At 55.8% G+C, this 17,673-nt stretch overlaps 1 protein-coding gene across 4 annotated transcripts in view; it reads right to left on the reverse strand.

Annotated features, from left to right (window-relative positions):
- Positions 1 to 17,673, reverse strand: part of ZMIZ1 (zinc finger MIZ-type containing 1) — a 228,178-nt gene that overhangs the window by 91,481 nt on the left and 119,024 nt on the right. For all 4 annotated transcript variants that reach the window (XM_072971228.1, XM_072971227.1, XM_072971229.1 and 1 more), the window contains 2 exons: positions 13,158 to 13,266; positions 6,921 to 7,034 (listed from right to left, as the gene is read on the reverse strand). In XM_072971228.1, coding sequence (XP_072827329.1) covers positions 6,921 to 7,034; positions 13,158 to 13,217 — 174 coding nt within the window. In that variant the 5' untranslated portion in view covers positions 13,218 to 13,266. The remainder of the gene's footprint in view (positions 1 to 6,920; positions 7,035 to 13,157; positions 13,267 to 17,673) is intronic.

Below are 17,673 nucleotides of genomic sequence, written 5' to 3' on the forward strand. Positions count from 1 at the left end.
GTATCTTTCCGTCACTCTGCTAACATTGGTGAGCACCTCTTCCATGCCAGGCCCTGGGATCCTGGCCCCTGCCTTCGGGGGTTTCCAGTCCGGAGGTGGGCCTGACCTCAAAGCCCAGGCCCCGTCGCTATCAAGGGCTCAAATTAGGCCACATTCTAGAATTTGGCTGGGGGTGCTGTACCACCGAGTTTTGCACGGCCTCAGGCCAGGGTCTTTGTTCCCCTGGTGCAGCTCTTCAAACTCCCTACCAAGCCCCCAGCCCCCAGATAGTCTCTCACTCCTATCACCTCACCCCCACCCCTCACTGAGCGCCAGCACCCACCATCCAGGGGAGCTCGCTACCCTCACTACTCCAAGCACGGTCCCCACCCAGAGAAATCAACCCCTCCTGAATCAGGACCTGGGGAGAAGCACTGATTTAGGACACACTGCTTCCCTGGAGCTCCAGCTGGGAGCCGCCCAACGGACTGCTAAGAATTCCCCAGATGGACACGCCTAGGCCCCCAGGCGCCCTGCAGCCTCTCAGATCCAACACTGCAGGGCTGTCTCCAGAGCGAAGCGCCGGCTCAGCTCACGGAAGGTGCCCCTAAGAGCACCAGTGGAAGTCTGCCAACATCTGTGCATTTGGACAGGAGGTCCCACCTATCTCCTTGTAAACCTCAGAAGCATGGGCGGGAATGGGGAGAGGCGACAGGCGGGGAGGGCTGTCAGTCTCTGGGGGACAGTGAGGGACAGGGTGCTCTGGGGGCCCCACAGCCGGTTCCGCAGGCTCACACCCGCCCAGCGCCGCCCCGTCCCCGCCCATTCCCAGGTGTCCCACCACTGCCAGATCTGTTCCCTCCTGCCCGCCTTCCTCATTAACAGCTGCCAAATTAGGTTTCCTTATTAAGAAGGAAGGACCTTGGAAAATGGAGTCGTTTCAGGAAGCAGCTGGGGCGGCCATGGCTGATGGGGAAAGGAGGGCTCCCAGACGCGGCGCTCAGCCTTGGGAGAAAGGGAAGGCTCCGTCGTCCAGTCCCCAGACACCACCTGCTCCAGAGGCTCTCAGAGGTCCTCAGAGAGCCTGGGCTGCCCTGGGGGTTGGCCCAGCCCCTGCAGCCATTAGGATAGTTCCCCAATATCTGTCTTATATTTTAAGGGTTCATTACAGGGCGCTAGAGCTACAAAGTGTGGGAAAACCCCTAACCGAGGCCAACTCTCTCATTTAAAAAAATACGGACACTTGAGGCCCAGAGAGAGTGCCCCTGGTGAGTCAGGAAGGAGCCAGGGGAGCCCCCCTTCCCAGGACCACCGGAGCCTCTTGGAACAGGGCCCTGCCTCCCCGCCCCCATCTCCTGGGACTCCCTGTGCAGGGAGGAGAAAGGATTTCTCAGGTTAGAATGTTTGCTCATCTTCTCCACTGCAAACAGAAGGCCCTTTCCCCTCAGGCCTCTTTCCCACAGGCTCTATTTGCCCCTGGACTGTGGTTCTTAGGCAGCGTCCTGCTCCCGCCACACATAGACAGACTCCCCAGGGCAAGGGCCTTGTCACCGATAGTCTCACTGTCCGAACAGGAAAACCAAGGCCCCCGATTCCTCATGGCCTGTTGCGTATTTCAGTTCTGCAGACACAGACACTGGAGAGTGGGGAGGAGGGTTCTGGAAGGGTCACTTCCGCTCTGATGTTGACTGCGGTGCCCTCACTGGGAGGTGAGCCCCGGGGTGGATGCGAGTGAGCACAGGCAGTTTGTTTGGACTGGTGCATCAGTGAGGCTGCAGTTTGTGGGACACGTTGACACAGCAGTGTAATGACAATGCTAGCTCCCAGCTATGAGGGCTAAGCAAATGCTTCGTAAGCAGTGAGGCACCAAATTCTCACAACGGTTCGACAAGGTGGTACTGTTTGCTATCTGTACAGATGAGAAGACTGCAGGTGAGAGAGCTCGGATGCGATTCCAGGCAGCCAAGCTGCAAAGTCGGGGCTCTTTCCATGAGAGGACTTCTCTTCCAGCCCACAGAGGGTTAAGGCCATAATTCCCAACCTGCACGGAGAACCCTCAGGCTCTGGGTTGAGGGCAGAAAGGCAGAGGTCCTTCTGTTTGGCCAATACTGGCTAATCCTGTTGCTCTGGTTTAAAAACAAACAAACAACAGCAAAAAAACCCAACCTAGCTAAACTGAGCAAGAGAGGCCTGGAATTGGTTATAAGGGCTGTCCTGCAAGCTTGGGAGTATCTCTTTGTTACCGAGTCCCCTGAGCCCAGTGTTCAGAAGGGTCATTGGCTCCAACAGTCTCCTTTTACCAAGACACAGATAGGGCAGGGCCTAGCTGAGGGTCACACAGCGCAGGTGTGGCAGAGCAGGCTAAGCTGGACCCTGCCACTCTAGAGTGCCTTGTGCACCGTATTGCTTCCCCTGGTCCAGCCTGAGGACCCCCAGAAAAGCTCTGTGAGGTGGGTCTGACTGACAGTGGTGGGGAGGGTGGGATTAGCTGAGCAGCCTCCTGTCGTGTTTCAGGAGGCCTGCTCCCAGCCCAGTGTGTGTGAAGACCCCCTCAGTGAAGACCCCTCCCCAACAAAGGCTTGTGGCACGTGGCCGCGGCACTGCTGCCCTCTGCTGGCTGCTCGGGCCCAGCCAGCTCAGCCCAGCCCACGAGGTGCTCCTGAAGCTGACCTGTGGGGCCTGGCTGTTTGAGACTTAGATCCCAGGGTCCGGGGGAATCTACAGCTCGGGGAGTCCAGCCCCTCAGGCCACAGAGAGGGAAACTGAAGCTCAGAGGCGAGAGAGGGGGCATGTTGAAGGTCATGTGGCACTTATATTAGTCCCATAAAGGGAGTGTGTTGCTTTGAAAAGCAGTGAGCCTCCAGGCCATGAAGCACGACAGGCTGTCTGGGAGATGCTAAAGAAGGGGTTCCTGCTTCCGGCTAGTGGCTGGACTCTGACATCCTATGAGGCAGTCAGGGGAACTGGATGTATGCCGGGTCTGTGCTCCAATCCTACTCCAATCTATACTGTGCAACCTAAGGCAAGTTACTTAATCTCTCTGAGCCTCAGGTTCCTCTTCTGTAAAGGTGCAAGAACGTCCCTTCCAAGGTGTGTGATGGGCTCTCCCAGTTCTATGTGTCCCAGTTCTGTCTCATGGCTATTTCCTGAGCCCCTCAGGGCAGAGCCCTCCTTTTCCCACTTTGCTACCATTCTCAATGCTGGGGTGGACAGGTGTTTGTGGCGGTTGCTGCTGCTGCTGCTTTGGAGTCAGGCATGAGATGGGGCTCTGGCTCTGCCACTTACTAGTTGTTCTATTTCACCCAGGTGATTTAACCTCTCTGGGCCTCAGTTTCCTCATCTGTGAAATGGGTACAAAAGCTCCTACTTGCAAGGATGACAGCCAGGACCAGGCACACAGCTCAATGAATGCTGTTTGTGAACATACCCCCACAGCTTCAGCAGTGAAAGCTCGGAGGCTGTGGGCAAGTCCTCACAGGAGAGGTGGGGTGGGCATTACTGCTGCGCTGACTGGTTTCTGTTTCCCTTTCCCACCTCCTCTTATACCCGCCTCCCCTCTCCTGTGCTCTGGCCACCTGAGCCGTCTTTCTGTTACTCGAGCAGATCAAGCGTGCTCCATCTCACTGGGGAGAAGAAGGAGCAAGTCCAGAGAGGCCTGATTGAGAGGGGGACACCCAGAGAAGGGGTTCAGCCCTGCTGCTAAGGGAGGGGCTGAGGAAGAACCTGGTCCTGAAGTGGAAGTGGTGCCTGGCAGGTGCTCCTCCGGAGGGGCCACGGGTCTCCTGCACTACTGCATCCTGGGGTCAGAGGGCATGAAAGGGAGGGTAAGGCAGGGGACTGCCCTCGGTCCAAGGCTCTTCACCCCAGGGCCTAGCCCTCAAATGGCAAAAATATGTCCATTTACTGCCCGAGGCTAAGTGGGTTTTAATTTATACCTTCCAAGTAAGCCAGATCCAGAGGAATTTGTTTCCAGAAGTCCCCCAGGGGATGATGGCAACCTGGAGGGCTCAGGCTGCCCTCTGGATGGGGAGGGGGGTGTGTAAGTGTGTGTGTGTATGTGTGTGTGTAGGTACTCGGCAGCCTCGTCCTGCCTAGGCCCCTTGGGCTCTTTCACCTGTCCCACCCCATCCCTCCCCCTGGGGCATGGCTGGGGCTGAGGATGCACAGGGTGATGGGAGGACTGGCACAGAGCCCGAGGCCTTCCCTGCCCGCCTTGCAGGGTCTTAATAAGATGCAAGGAGACAGTGCCCAGAAAATGCCATGGGCACCAAGGGTGTCTTCTATGAACCTCCAACACCGCCCCACCCCGCCACCTACATCTTGCTGCTGGTTCTGCTGTACTGTAAGTGACAGTCAGACTCGGGTCTCAGCAGCTGTGGTGGGTGGGCGAGGGGCCCCTTTCTGGCTGAGGAGCAGGCTGGGGGTGGGGGTGGGGGACAGAGCTGGCCAGTCACCCAAGTGTATGCCTATTAAGCTAGGGTGCAGAGCTGGCACTGAGCCTCCATGTGCTCCCTCCTCCAGGAAGACCTCCACAATCCCTCCAGCCTACCTTCCAAGGATGCTCTGCCCCAGAGCTTGAGTCTTCACAGAAATCACATCCCATCACTCACCTGCTTAAGACCCTCCATGCGCTCCCCACTGCCTGTCATATAACACCCAAACTTCTCAGTTTGCAGGCTCTGTGTTAGTTGGTTTCTGCTTCCCTCTTCGACCTCATCTTGTACCGCTCTCCCTCTCATGTGCTCCAGCCACCTGAGACCTCTGTCTGTTCCTTGAACACATCAAACCTCAGGGCCTTTGCAAATTCCCTCTGCCTGGAATACCCTTTCCTTTCATCTTCCCCTAGGTGATTCCTTTTTGCTATTCAGGTCTCAGCTGGAGGTGACCTCCTTGGGAGACTTATCCTGACCACCACCTTGCCCGCTCTCACGGGGTGCTGTGTTTAGTGTCAGCCTCCCCCACTGGAAGGTAAGCTGCTTGAGAGAAGCCCACTGTGCTCACTGGACTCCCCTCGGAGCCCAGCGCAGGGGCCCAACCCACAGCAGAAACTTGATGAATGTTTGTTGAATGAATAGATGAATGGCAGGGCCAGGGGCAGGGCCAGTTATTGGTCATCTCATGCCCACCTGCCCATCTAGCCTGGCCAAAGCCATTGTCAGATTCAGCCTCAGGTCCCCACCTCCTAGGCAGGGTCAGGCTTGGGGTGGGATGCTGGGGAAGAGGGGCAGCCCCACCTCCTCCTTCACGTAAGGCTGCCAGCAGCTGGGATGGGAGTAACATCTGTCCTTACCCGAGGAGCTTAGCCTGAACCAGGATCCCCACAAAGAGGATTAAGGGAGCTGGGTGAGGGAGGAGGAGCCCAGGGGGCTGGAGGATGAGGAGGCCTGGGCAGTGCAGGCAGCTGCTTGATTTGGCCCAGTGGCCCTGAGGGAGCCAGATGGTGTTGGCTTCGGACAAATGGAGGAGCCCCAGGAGGGTCCTGGTCGCATCCCTGCTTGGCATCTCTAATGGCCAGGAGCATCCCCTCTAGAGGCAGATGGATCTCGGCTCGAATCCCAGGTCCGCTTCTAATTGGCTGTGTGACCTTGGGAAGTCAGTCAGTCCCAACATCTCAGTTTCCACCTCTATAAAATGGGCAAGAAGGCAGGACCAGCCTCGTAGTGGATTCAGTGAGAGGGCGTATCCAGCGGGCCACGCTCAGTTATCAGCCCCGGAAGAGGTGCTTTGCAGTGATGGGCCACGTTAACATCACTACTTCTTTTGCTCCAGTCCAGGCCATGCGGGCCTTTTGCCTCTCACCTGTCTGGAAGTTTTCACATGGTGCCCTTGGATTTTACCCACCGTTCCCATCTGGCCAGGCATCCATCTCGGCCCCCTCCTTCCCAAGCCTTGGAGTAGCCGGGCTCCTCAGCAATTTACCCACATTCCTTTTAAAGCGACTCAGGACCTTCTGAGCAGCTACCCTCCCTGGCTGCTGACGCCTTCACACTTACGGATACAGCTCATGTGGCTGGGGACACTCACAAGCTTCAGGCTCCTTCCACGTGGCTATCAGCTGGTAAGCTCCTAAGCCTGGCAAATCGTACCACCAGCTCTGGGCCTGGCCCCTGCCCAGCTTGCATCCTAGACCCTTAGCAAGCTGAGTTCGTTTCAGTTCCCGGGGTTCTGTTGTACATCTCGGCCTTGGCGTGTGCCGTTCCATGTGCCTAGGACACTCTCACCGCCCTCAGCGCTGGTGCAGGGGTATCAAACTCCTGCAGGTGTGTCAGGGGCTCCCTTTTCTCAGTCTTCTGCAACCTGCCCCCCAAGCCAGGCAGCTAATGCTTCCCTTCTCCGTGCTGTCTCCAACCTGTATACGATTTTCTTAGCGGTCCCTGTCCACATCTGTCTCCCTGACTAGAGAGGGAATCAGGCTTTGCAAGATCTTACTCATCTTCAGTTTCCCAGGACTTAGCAGAGGGGATTGCACATGATAAATGAGGGATCAATCAGTGTTTATTTGGATAGATGGATGGATGTAATAGGAACTCAAAAAATGCTTATATGAATAGCTAGATGGATGGATGACTATAAAAAAAGCTCAATAGATGTTTACCTAAGTGAATGAATGAATGACTGGATAAAAGGTGGATGAAAACCCTTCAAGAGTCTCTCTGCTTTACTTATAATGAAACATTTACCCACATCAGACTTGGAACTCTTAAAGTAGGACCTGTGTCTTTCTCAAGTGTGGAGAACCCAAGTAATGCTGAGGACCCTGTCTCCCCACCAGACCAGGTTCCCTGTGGGTGTACATGTGTCGGGGGTACACACAGAAGGGCCCTCCTTTCCAGCACCAGCCTTCTTTGCTCTCATCCTCCGTTATCTGCACCTGGGCAGGCACACTGGCCCCCAGCCGTCTTCCCTGGGTGCAAGCACAGGTGGGGAGGGTGCACACTCACCGTCAAACAGCCCATCAGGCTCTGCTCAAAGGGCCGCTGGAAGGCTCGTGGGTCTCCACACCAGTCCAGCAGCTCTGTGGCGGCATTGTGGAAGTTGGCAGGGTTCTGTAAGTGCTGTGGGAGAGGGAAAGGAGGCAGCATGAGGCTCCAGGAGTGAGGCCGGCACAGGTTAGAGTGTGGGAGTCTGGGGCGGCAGAGACCCCGGGCCTCCCTGGGAGGAGACACAGAAAGGGGCAGGCCAAAATTAACGAGTTTTCTCAAACTCCCTCTCATCCACCTTTGCTCTGTATCCCCACCTCCAGCCCCGTCCCTGGCAGGATGGGGATTAATGGCCCCATTGCAAAGATAGAAAAACCAAGGTCTAGAAAAGGGAAGTGATGTTAGATATTAAAATGTTTTCTGGATGCTGGCAGCGGGGGCAGGAGCCTGCGGGGTTCAGGAGGGAGGCACCGGGCTCCCATACTTGGGGCTGGCTCTCCCTGACAGGACAGACGGGCCCTGGAGATTCCTTCTTGATGAGGCCCCTCCCCTCATCCTCTCACTAACCATCACCACCACAGCCCAGCTCTGCGCACCACCAGCGTGAAGGGGGTCAGAAAGAGGCCTCCAGGCCACACCCAGCAGGGAAGATGCACTCAAGCACACTGTGCCCAGGTAATTGTCACATCGTGGTCGGGTGTATGTGGCTTAGCCTCTCCTGTTCTCCAAACTCAGATTTCCTGGGCCTAGTCTGGCTGGGCTTGGGGGTGGGGGCAGGAGGGGGGATGCTGGTGTGGTTGAGAGTGGTCCTGGACTGAGCTCAGACCCCGCCCAGTCATGGGATCCTACTTGACAGAGACTGAAGTCTGGTAGCAAGTCCTCTAGATTCTGCTTCAGAGCCAGGCCAAGGGGCTGGTGGGGGTGGGGGAAGGGTGGCTTCCATGTTACCCCTTCCTTCTTTAACAATTTTCCATGCCTTCCCAGGCAATGCCAGAGTTAGACACTGAGTCCAAGGTCACGAAACAGGTTGGGGCTGAGCTGGGACTCCAGGCCTGGGTGTGACTGCCTGTGGGTCTTCCATCAGGACACCTAGAAGTTATCCACAGGGGTTGGAGTATAAGCCAGCTGCAAAGGAGATGGTGGTGCCTTCTGACATCCTCATGTCCTTGGTGCTGGGAGAGACTGGGCTGTCCCCAGGGCGGCCACTCTCCCCCAACATGCAGCATTGAGTCTGCCTTGGAGCCAAAGCAGGGAGGGGTCTTAGGAGCTGCCAGGACCCAGAATTGGGAAGTGAGCAGATGTGCTAGGGGACCCCCTGTGGGGCCCAGACTCTGGAGTCACACCACCTTCACCCACAACTAGCGCCTGACCTAGGGCAGCCCCTCACTTCTCCGAGCCCCAGTCGCCCCATCTGGAAAATGGGGATGACAGATCACGGCTTGGTGGCAGGAATTTTTGTTTTGCTGAGGGCATTATGACTGCTATCACAACGTGGTTTGTGTGAGGCAAGATTTAAAAATGGATGGAGGAAAAAGAAACAAACTGTTTTATCCTCCCTCTGGGGGAGAAAAGGGGGAGGGAGAGACGAAGGAAAGAAAAAGGGCAAGCGTGCAGCAGCACGGGCCGCCGCGGTGGGGCTGTTGTGAGGAGTAAACAAGACGAGGCTCACACGATGTCTGGCAAAGTGCCTGGCGCGTGGGGTGCTCCCCAGTGGGGCTGCCCTTGGCCTTGACTCTGCCCCCCAAAGGCTCCGCTGGAAGCACAGCTGTACTGACCGGCTCCCAGCCCGGGCTGCGCATGCAGCTCTTTCTTTAAAGACAGAGCTCCCCGCACGTGATCTGTGGAAGACAGGAGGACTGCCACGCGTAGAAGCGTCCCCCTTGAGAGGGCAGCAGTGGGCCCTCACCTCTGCCTCCTGTGCCCTCTAAAACACGCCCTCTCCAAGGCCACGGGCAGCATCTGGTCTCTGCGTGGAAAGCCATGCAAATCAGTTAATTCCCTGCCCAGCAGCCTCCCTCTGCTAACCGAGTTATTCCGTTTATTTACATGATGTCACACCCAATTAACAGGGTCAGTGACCACCGCATGGCGCTCTCAGAGTTGCCTGCCCACAGCACCCAACCCTGGCACCACCTCCTAGGGCTCTGGGCTTCCAAGTGGCCTCTGAGGCCAGTCTCAGGGGCCCAGTTTTGTTCTGGCCCCCAGGCACCCAGCCTCCCTTATCTGGCCAGTCCACCTGGGAGCTTCTCCACCCTTGCCCCAGCCAGCTCTCGTGGCCTTCAGCTTGGGCTATGGGTGGTCACTCGTGGGCGCAGCTCATCGGTAGAAGGATGTCCGGCATCCCGTTGAGTGGCTGTTGCTCGGCGGCTCCGTGGCCTTGGCCAGACCTCCTCCCTTCTCTGTACTTCAGCCGTCCACGTAGACTACAAGGTGACTGGTGTGTACAGAGACTAAGAGATGCAATGTGATGAACAGGACAGACCTGGACCAAACCCCGTCTCAGCCACTGAGTCATGTAGCCCTGGGTGTGTTCCTGAGCTTCAGATATCTCTTATCTGCAAAATGGGGTGGGGACAGTTTCCAGGGTTGCTGCAAAGTTTAGAAACAACATACGTAATGACATCCCCACCGCAGAGCAGGTGCCAGGTGAAGACTGCTCTTGGTCAGTATGCTAGGGTCTCTGTGTGGTTTCTTGTTTCTCCTATGAGCTCCTTGAGAGTAGAATTAGTGCCCCATTCACCTCCAGAACCCCAAAGACAGGCACAAGGCCAGGTCCACGCAGAGATGTTTGGTGAGCAGTTAGCTGTCCAAAGGATGGTCTGTCTACAGAGCAGGCCAGCCATCTGGCAGCTTCAGAACAGGTCCCCAGTGCCACATGGAGGGGCCAGGGCTGGGTGGGGTGAGCTTGGCCAGCCTTTGATGGTCTGGGGATGGGAGCTGGGGATGTCCAGATTTGAATCATAGGCAGAGGCCTACCTGGCTGTGGTTGTTACTGGATGCTACTAATAATTCATCCCCCACCAGGAAGCCTGCCCATCTCTTCAATTCCTCAAAAGATCTGGGCTCTATCCACTGGCCACTGAGCCTGCTGGGGTAGGAGTAGGGGACACCAGTGCCCACTCTAGGGATTGGCTACTCAGACCAAGTGATGATGAATGCATCTTCTTATCAGTCCATCTGTGAATCAAATGATCCATCCATTCGTCTACTCACCCATCCATCCAAAAATGAATCAATTCATCCATGCGTCTATCCATTTGCCCACCTACCCATTCATCCATTCACTACTTTATCCATCACTCATCCATCCATTCATCTATCTTCCTATCCATCCAGAATCTATCCAACCACCCACTTATCCATTCACTCATTATTTATCTATCCATCATCTATATCCACCCACCTAACTGCCCATCCATATGTCCATCCATCCACCCACACATTCATTCCCTTAGCTATTCACCTATCAGGCCACTCCTCCCCTGTTCTTCTCCAACATATTTGGGCCCTACCCTGGCCTGGGCTCTGCTAACTTACAGATGAATACGGCCCACCCAAGGAACTCAGCCTGGTGGGAGACCTGATGCATATACCTCACTGGGCCTATATTTTAAGGTAGAAAGAGCAGGATGGGTGAGGGAGCTGGGTGTCCAGGAAAGTCGGGGCTCAGAAATGGGAGGTGCAGATACTCAAAAGGGCACCTGGGGTTTGGGAGGGCTGCTGTGCAGGAATTAGCTCATTTGCATGGATTTGCATGTGGAGCCCAGATGTGCCTGTGACCTCTGAGTGGAGCACATTATAAAGAAGGCACTGATTCTTCCAGCACCCAAGGCTAAGAAAGCACAAGGGCAGCTAAGCCAGGGGCCTGGAGGGAAGATGGACAGCAGGGTGCACAGGGGCTGGTGATTGCCAGTAGCAGGTAGAACCAGGGTGGGTGGGGAGGGAAAGGTGCGCGGTCAAAGTGAGGCAGGGAAGAGTCCGAGGTTGTGAGGCCCCTGATGGGAGCTGTAACCCTACCAGCCAGAGGGAGGCACCGCCAGCACATGCATCCTCCTCAGAGCATGCAGACTTTTCTCTTCTGATTAGGGTACTGGGCATCTGAGAATCAACAGCCTTCAGCCAGTAGCAGCTGCCCTCTGGGGAGGCTGTGGAGCAGACAGACATCAGTGCTGAACTGTGTGTGACCGGAGGTGCGGGAGAGGGCATGGATGGCGCAGGGAGCTCTGGATGGCCCAGGGGGCATCTGGACATCCAGCTCACCCTCACGCTCGCGCCGCTGTCTGGCTCAAAAGCAGAGCTGTGTGTGTGTGGGTGCACATGTGTGTAGGGGGCCGGCTGGGGGAAAGCAGCGGAGGCAATCCCTGGATTTTGAGCCGCTCAGGGACCCACTGGCTGGGCGCGCATCAAGATGCCCATTCTACAGACGACTGGAGATGAAGTGGCAACTTAATCAAGGTCAGGAGGCTAGTGAGTGGTGGACCGGGGACTCAGGCTCACTGACTGGTAAATCTGAGACCCGGGCACCTTGCTTCAAGAGGGTTGCTTCTGGGTGGGGCTCTGCCTGTGCTAGACCCCTGGGAGGTCCAGGGAGTAAAGGGCATCCCAATTTCTGGTGATGCAGAATCAGACATAGGGAGAAAAGTCAAGTTGTGAGCAGGTTTTAGGAGGAGCTGTGCGGCCCGCACATAAAGGGCTCAGGCCCAGGGGCTTGACTGTATTATTAGGGGTGGAGCCACTGACAGCTGATCCCTCATGGGCAGGAGAAACTGGGTCAAAGGCAGAGCTGGGAGAGAGCTCCGCAGAGCCTGGAGGAGAAGGAGGAGGAGGGAAGGGCTGGGGAGGAGGGAAGGGCTGGGGAGGAGGAGCCCATCGTCTGGTTTCTATTCTGTGACTGTGAACAGAGGCATAATTGGCATTTGGGAGAGCTGTTCGGCTGAGTTCAATCTGTAACAAGTCTTCTTCAATTTCCTCTCCTCAGACCCAGCACAGGCTTCCGAGATTGCTTTGCTTGATGCTAATGAGAGGACACACATCTCTCATTCCCATGGACCAGCCTCAGCTCCACTGGGCCCTGGTGTTCGGGGACGGCAGGCTGGGTCGGGGTGGCGCTGTAAGCACCCACCCCCTGCTTGGCTGGGGTCCTGAGGCCAGAGGCCTATGGGGGCTACCTGAGCTGCCTGCTAAGCCCGCCTAAGCCAGCATTCCCTTCCCCGTCGCTGAGACATATTAGCTGGTCACCTGCCTGCTACGTGCCAGACTGGGCTACGTGCTTCACCGATAATATCCTCACAGCATCCTATGAGGTCAGCCTCATTGGCCCCATTTGACTGGAGGAACCGGGGCTCAGACAAACAGAGGGACAAGCCTGAAATCACACCATGGGTACACAGAGGAGTTAGGATTTGGGCCCAAGCCTGCTTGACGTCAAAGCTCATGCCCCTTCCAGCATATCTGCTCCCTCCTGGTATAACATAACACTCCAGAGTCTATGCAGGGACACTGCCACCCTGGGCTGCAGGGAGGCTGAGTTCAGAGGGCAGGCGCACCACTCCTAGTCACCACTGGGGGGCGCCCGCTCTTGCCCAGGCTCACCCAGGGTCTTAAAAGTGGGACCTCTGAGCCCACTGAGAATGTTCTCCACCTCTGAACAATCCAGACAGGGTCCTGGCAGGCAAACTGCCTCTTAAGCTTGGTCTGAGCATAGGCAGGAGGGGGACCTTGCATCCTCTGGAATGAGGCCCTCCTGGCCAACTGTGGGGCTGGGTTATGTGACTTCAGGTGACTCCCTTCCCCATTCGTGCCTTGGTTTCCTTTTCTGTAAGATGATCGAGTTTCCCAGGACCTTTCCTTTTCTGTTTCTTTACAGAGAACCACCGAAACAGAGGGGAGGGGAGCTCAGGTCTGGGAAGATTAGGTACTTCACTGCATCCTCAAAATAGCCCAAAATGCACAGCAGAGCCCAGAAAGGGCATGACACGGGCCCAAAGTCACACAGCTGGGAGGAGAAGGAAAGGGACAGGGCAGAGCTGACATCTGAACCCCAGTGTGTGATGCCAGTGTTAGGCTGGTCCACACCAGCCACATTCTCACGAGGAGGGTGGTCGGGAGCCTCAGGCAGTCAGCTCTCACCTACCGTCATCTCCACCCAGCAACTTGGGTGCTCAGCTACACAGTGTAGTCTAGCACCTCACTGCCCTGCCCTCGCCAGCTGTGTCAGGCTGGCAGAGGAGGAGGAGTGAGCCTAGGCCACACACTCACCTGCTTGATGCACTGCAGTCGGTCATTGGTCTGTTGGATGTGCCTGTCCATAGAATTCATTCTGGCCGTTTCGCTGGGTTCTACCCGAGAGCCATGAACGTTGTCCAGCCTGTGAAGACACAGAAGAGCGGGTGTCATTAGGGTTGTGCCAGGTCCGCCAACCTCACAGCCACCTTCCTGCCCCCATGCAGGCATGCTGGGCCCAGTGGCTCCCAGCAGGTTCCAGGGCCCTCTGCCCCGACAGCCTCGCTCTGGAGGAGGAACTGTGACCATGGCCGCCCAACCCTTCCCTACACTCAGCCCTGGGAGAACCCCATCTGGGCTGAGGGCAGGAGGTGCTCCTGGGTGGGTGGCTCATGTGAGCAGTGGGCAGGCATGTCCCCCATGGGCCATGGAACTGCACGCTTGCTTACACGCATTTCTACACACACATGTGTTGGGTGGCGGTGGTGCAGATGGCAGCCCCAGCTTGATTCCCAGTTTAGGGCTTAGCCCACTCCATGTGGCTGTGTGTGTGTGTGTGTGTGTGCGCGCGCGTGCACATGTACATGGGGAGCGTACCATGTGACGACCTTCGCTGCATGTGCAGTGTAAGGGCAACAATCCGGTCGTGGGTGCCACGTGCCCTTCCCGAGTCCCCCATGCCTTAGAGTTCTGCACACTTTACAAAGCACAATTCTATTTTTAACCTTTGCTTTCCCGGGAAAGAAGGAGGGCAGCAATTAGCACCACCACCCCTTTTCCAGATAAGGAGACTGAGGCTCCGAGAGAGGTAGGGAGCTACCTGGGGTGGCACAGGGAGCCAGTGCCAGCGCCCAAACCAGGAATTGGGGCTCTGAATGCTAGTTCATGGCCGAGTGGTCGGGGTACCTGGATGTCACATTCACCAGGCTCACTCTACCTGAATGGCGCTGGGCCTGGGGAATGTGAGCATGAGTGTGACTTCCTTCTGGGGGGGGAGGCGGAGGCTACGTAGAAGAAGCCCTCTGGGCTCCCTCAAAGTCCCTGGGGTCCCCAGGCCTCTCCAGGGAGGCTATGAAGGCAAAGGCAGAGATGGAGCTAGAGACAGAGGGGGAGAGGCAGAGAGGCAGAGAGGCAGAGAGGCAGAGAGAGAAGGGAGAAGTTCAGCTCTGTTTCACCAACTGCTCAGGAGTCCAGGTCCTAGAGCCAAAGCAGGAGTCTGCCTGTTGCTGGCTGAGCTTCCCCTCCCAGAACCCAGTGGGCATTTCAGGCTGCAGACACATGGGTCAGACACAGGGCGCTGATCGGAGACCTATGGCCCCTGGCCTTCTCTGCTACCCTGCAACACTCAGGCCCCTCGTCTCTGGTCATGTCACCAAAGGTCCCATCTGCCAAGCACTTTCTGTAGGCTGGGCCCTTGCATTCTCTTCTTGACTCTGTACATCTACTCTGTAGGACTGGAACCATCTCCATTTTACAGATGAGGAAACTGAGGTCCAAGATCTGCCAAGTTCCCAGGGCCAGAAGGAGCTTGGACTGTGTCTGTCTGCCTGTCCTGCAACCACGTCCTGACTCTCTGCCCCCAGCACGAGCACCCTGGTTGAGGGAACCAACAGCATGCCTGGCCCCAGCCTTGGGAAGAAAGCCCTGATCCTCTTCCAAGGAGCTCCTCACTGCATGGCTCCTTTAAAGCACGTCTCATTGGTCCATTTGTACTTGAAAAGGCAACTCATTTGCATGGTTCAAAAATCACGGGTGTCCGGTGAAGTGCTGGCCTTGTCCCCTGCCCCCAGGGGCACTTCTGGAGAGAACCACTGTCATCCGCCTCCTGAGGGACTCAGAGAAGCAAATATCTATGTGTACTATCCTCTGTCACCCCTTAAAACATAAAACGATAGTATTCTATATACACTATCAGGACCTTGCTTTTTTTCCCCTCTTAATAACATTTCAAAGTTTATTCCACTTCAAGACATAAAGAGTCTCTTCATTTTCTAATGGCAGCACAGCATCCCAGGTACTGATGAATCATTTGTCCAACTGCCCATCTGAATGTCCGCCCCCGCCAGGTGCTGTTCTAACACCTGAGGCCCTAGACAAGGCCCTTCTGCTCAGGGGCTCACACTCCAGCCCGAGTGATGAGGCCTGAGCAGTCCTCAGATTTTTATTACTACAAACAGTGCTGGAGGATCACCTTTTATACTGGTCACATCATCAGGTGCAAATTAATCTAGAGAACACACTCCTAGAAATGGAGCTTCCAGGTCATTTGGGCATTTGTACTTGGATAAATCCTTTTTGGGTTCACCTGATCTTGGTGCTCTGCAGCAAAGAGGTAAAAATGGGGGTAGTGCCCCCACATTGATTTCTTCCACACTCACCCCACCAGCAAACCTCCATTCACCTCACTTTTCACATTTAGACACCCAGACATCCAACTTCTCCATCATTTATCTGTCTAGATGCCTGTTCATCCATCTGTCCTTCCATCTACTCATCCATGTATCCACCCAAACATTTTTATTCTCCAACTGCCCATCCACACATGCTTCCAGCTCACCCAGGAAGTATTGTCAATATTTTATACCCTGCTATATCTATGGGGTGTAGAGAGATTATAACGAAATCATTTTCTTGGGCTCAAGGAACTCTTGGTCCAAGCCTGTACCCATTCCATGTCACCTACTAGGTGACTATTTGTTGCTCTCCTCTTATAAATTAGGTGCTGGTCCAGGCACTGGATATAGACACTGTTACTATATCCCCACTTTATAGATGAGGAAACTGAGGCTCAGGGCTTATAGTAGCAGGCGCTACAGAATCCTGGCTTTCCCTAAACTTCTGTATAGTCCAGGGGTGCCCGCTGGAGGCTGCTGCAGTGCCGTAAGTGTGTGTGTGTCCAGGGAGAAGCAGTGACGAGTGTCACTCCCCTTTCTACCCCTGCAGGCCTCCTGAGCTGGGGCTGAGTTTCTCCTCCTGAGTTTACCTGCACAGAGCCTCGCCCAGAGCTTGCATGACAAGGGCTCCCAGGGCCAGGGACAAGCCATGGTGGGGGAAGCAGGGACATGGTGGGGGGGCCAGAACAGGAATGAGACAATGCCATCTTTGGTGAGGCCACTTCAGTTCCCGATGCCAGACACCACCTGAGTCTCTGGTGGTCTCCCAGGCACATGGTACACAGGGAGTTAGGCCTTTTCAGCCCTCACCTGGGACAGGAGTGAACAATGGCCACCAAGGTCCCAGTTAAAGAGTGCCGTGTCCACAGCCAGTGGTGCAGGGACGCTGAGCCAAAGAGACCCATTAAACTAGCTCAGGAGGAGCCTGAAGGGAAGCATAAAGAAGCCCCAGGCTTCAATCCCCTGTCTGCAGGCGGCAGCCAACCAGGACAAAGGGCCGGCCCAAGTGGCCAGCAGGGGGTGCTGTTGATGAAGCTGCTTGCTCAGAGGGGTGGAAATCTGCACTGTGGAGGTTTGGGGCTCTTTCTTCAGGGCCCTCCTTCTCTGCAGTGAGCACCTGCGTGCTCCCAGACAAAGGGACTTTGAGCAGGCTCCTCCCATTTGTAGAGCAGGATGGTGAGGAGCAGGGGTTAGGTGGCCTCACGAGGCTCTGCCTCTTAAATAGGAACTTTTCCCTGGACAGGCACAGCATTTTGTCTATAGGGTCAGAGATCTGGTGGGGCCTTGATAAATTCTTGCCGAATGACTGACAGGTTGTTTCTGGGGCCTGCAGATGCTCAGCCCACCCAGGGAAGCCCCAAGCAGGCACCAGGAGTCCAGACCCACCCAGACAGCCCCTGGGGGCCCTGAGGTTGTCCTCCCCTGTTGAGCCATGGCCAGGGCTACAGGTCTCACCAGAGGAAGCAAACAGTAGAGGGGAGACAGACTGTCTAAGTTTGGGTCCATCTCCACTCTGGCTCACAGGCAACCCTGGTCTGGCAGCCAATGGCTGGACTGAGTTGGCTTCTGGATTCAAAGATGCTTAGAATGTCATTGGCCAAAGGTATTTTGAGGTCTCCCACCACCCTGAGTTTAGCTAATTTATTCTCAGGAGTCTGAGGCCCACAAGTGATGTGTCTAAGGTCACATGGCACGTCTGGGCTGAGTCTAGACCCCAGAGGGCTTTTCTCCAGGTCAGGGCTCCATGTTGTAGGAACCAGGAATGAACGGCCGGGCCTGAGATACCGGCGAGACCCAGAGGGTGGAGAGGAGAGACATCACAGATCACAGGGACAACTGTGTGCCATGTATGTCTTAATCTATAAAAGAACAAGATGTCTGGCTGATTAAGGAGACCCTCACAGATCAGGTGACATTTTTAAACCACCAAGATCAACGGAAAACTGGAGTTACTAACACCAGGAATGGACAGGGCTGGCAGCTCTAGCCCCTTCAGAGAAAGGGTCAAGGCCTGGAAGGCTGAATGTCTTGGGCCTGGAGAAAAGAGGCAGGCTGAAGGACGGGGGCAAGAGGTAGCAGCCTGAGATCTTCCATTTGTTCCACACCTGCTCTGTTCAGGCACCAGGCCAGGCCTTGTGAGTTGCTAATTCACTTAATCC

This window comes from Vicugna pacos, chromosome 11, assembly GCF_048564905.1.
Source record: "Vicugna pacos chromosome 11, VicPac4, whole genome shotgun sequence".
Lineage (NCBI taxonomy): Eukaryota > Metazoa > Chordata > Mammalia > Artiodactyla > Camelidae > Vicugna > Vicugna pacos.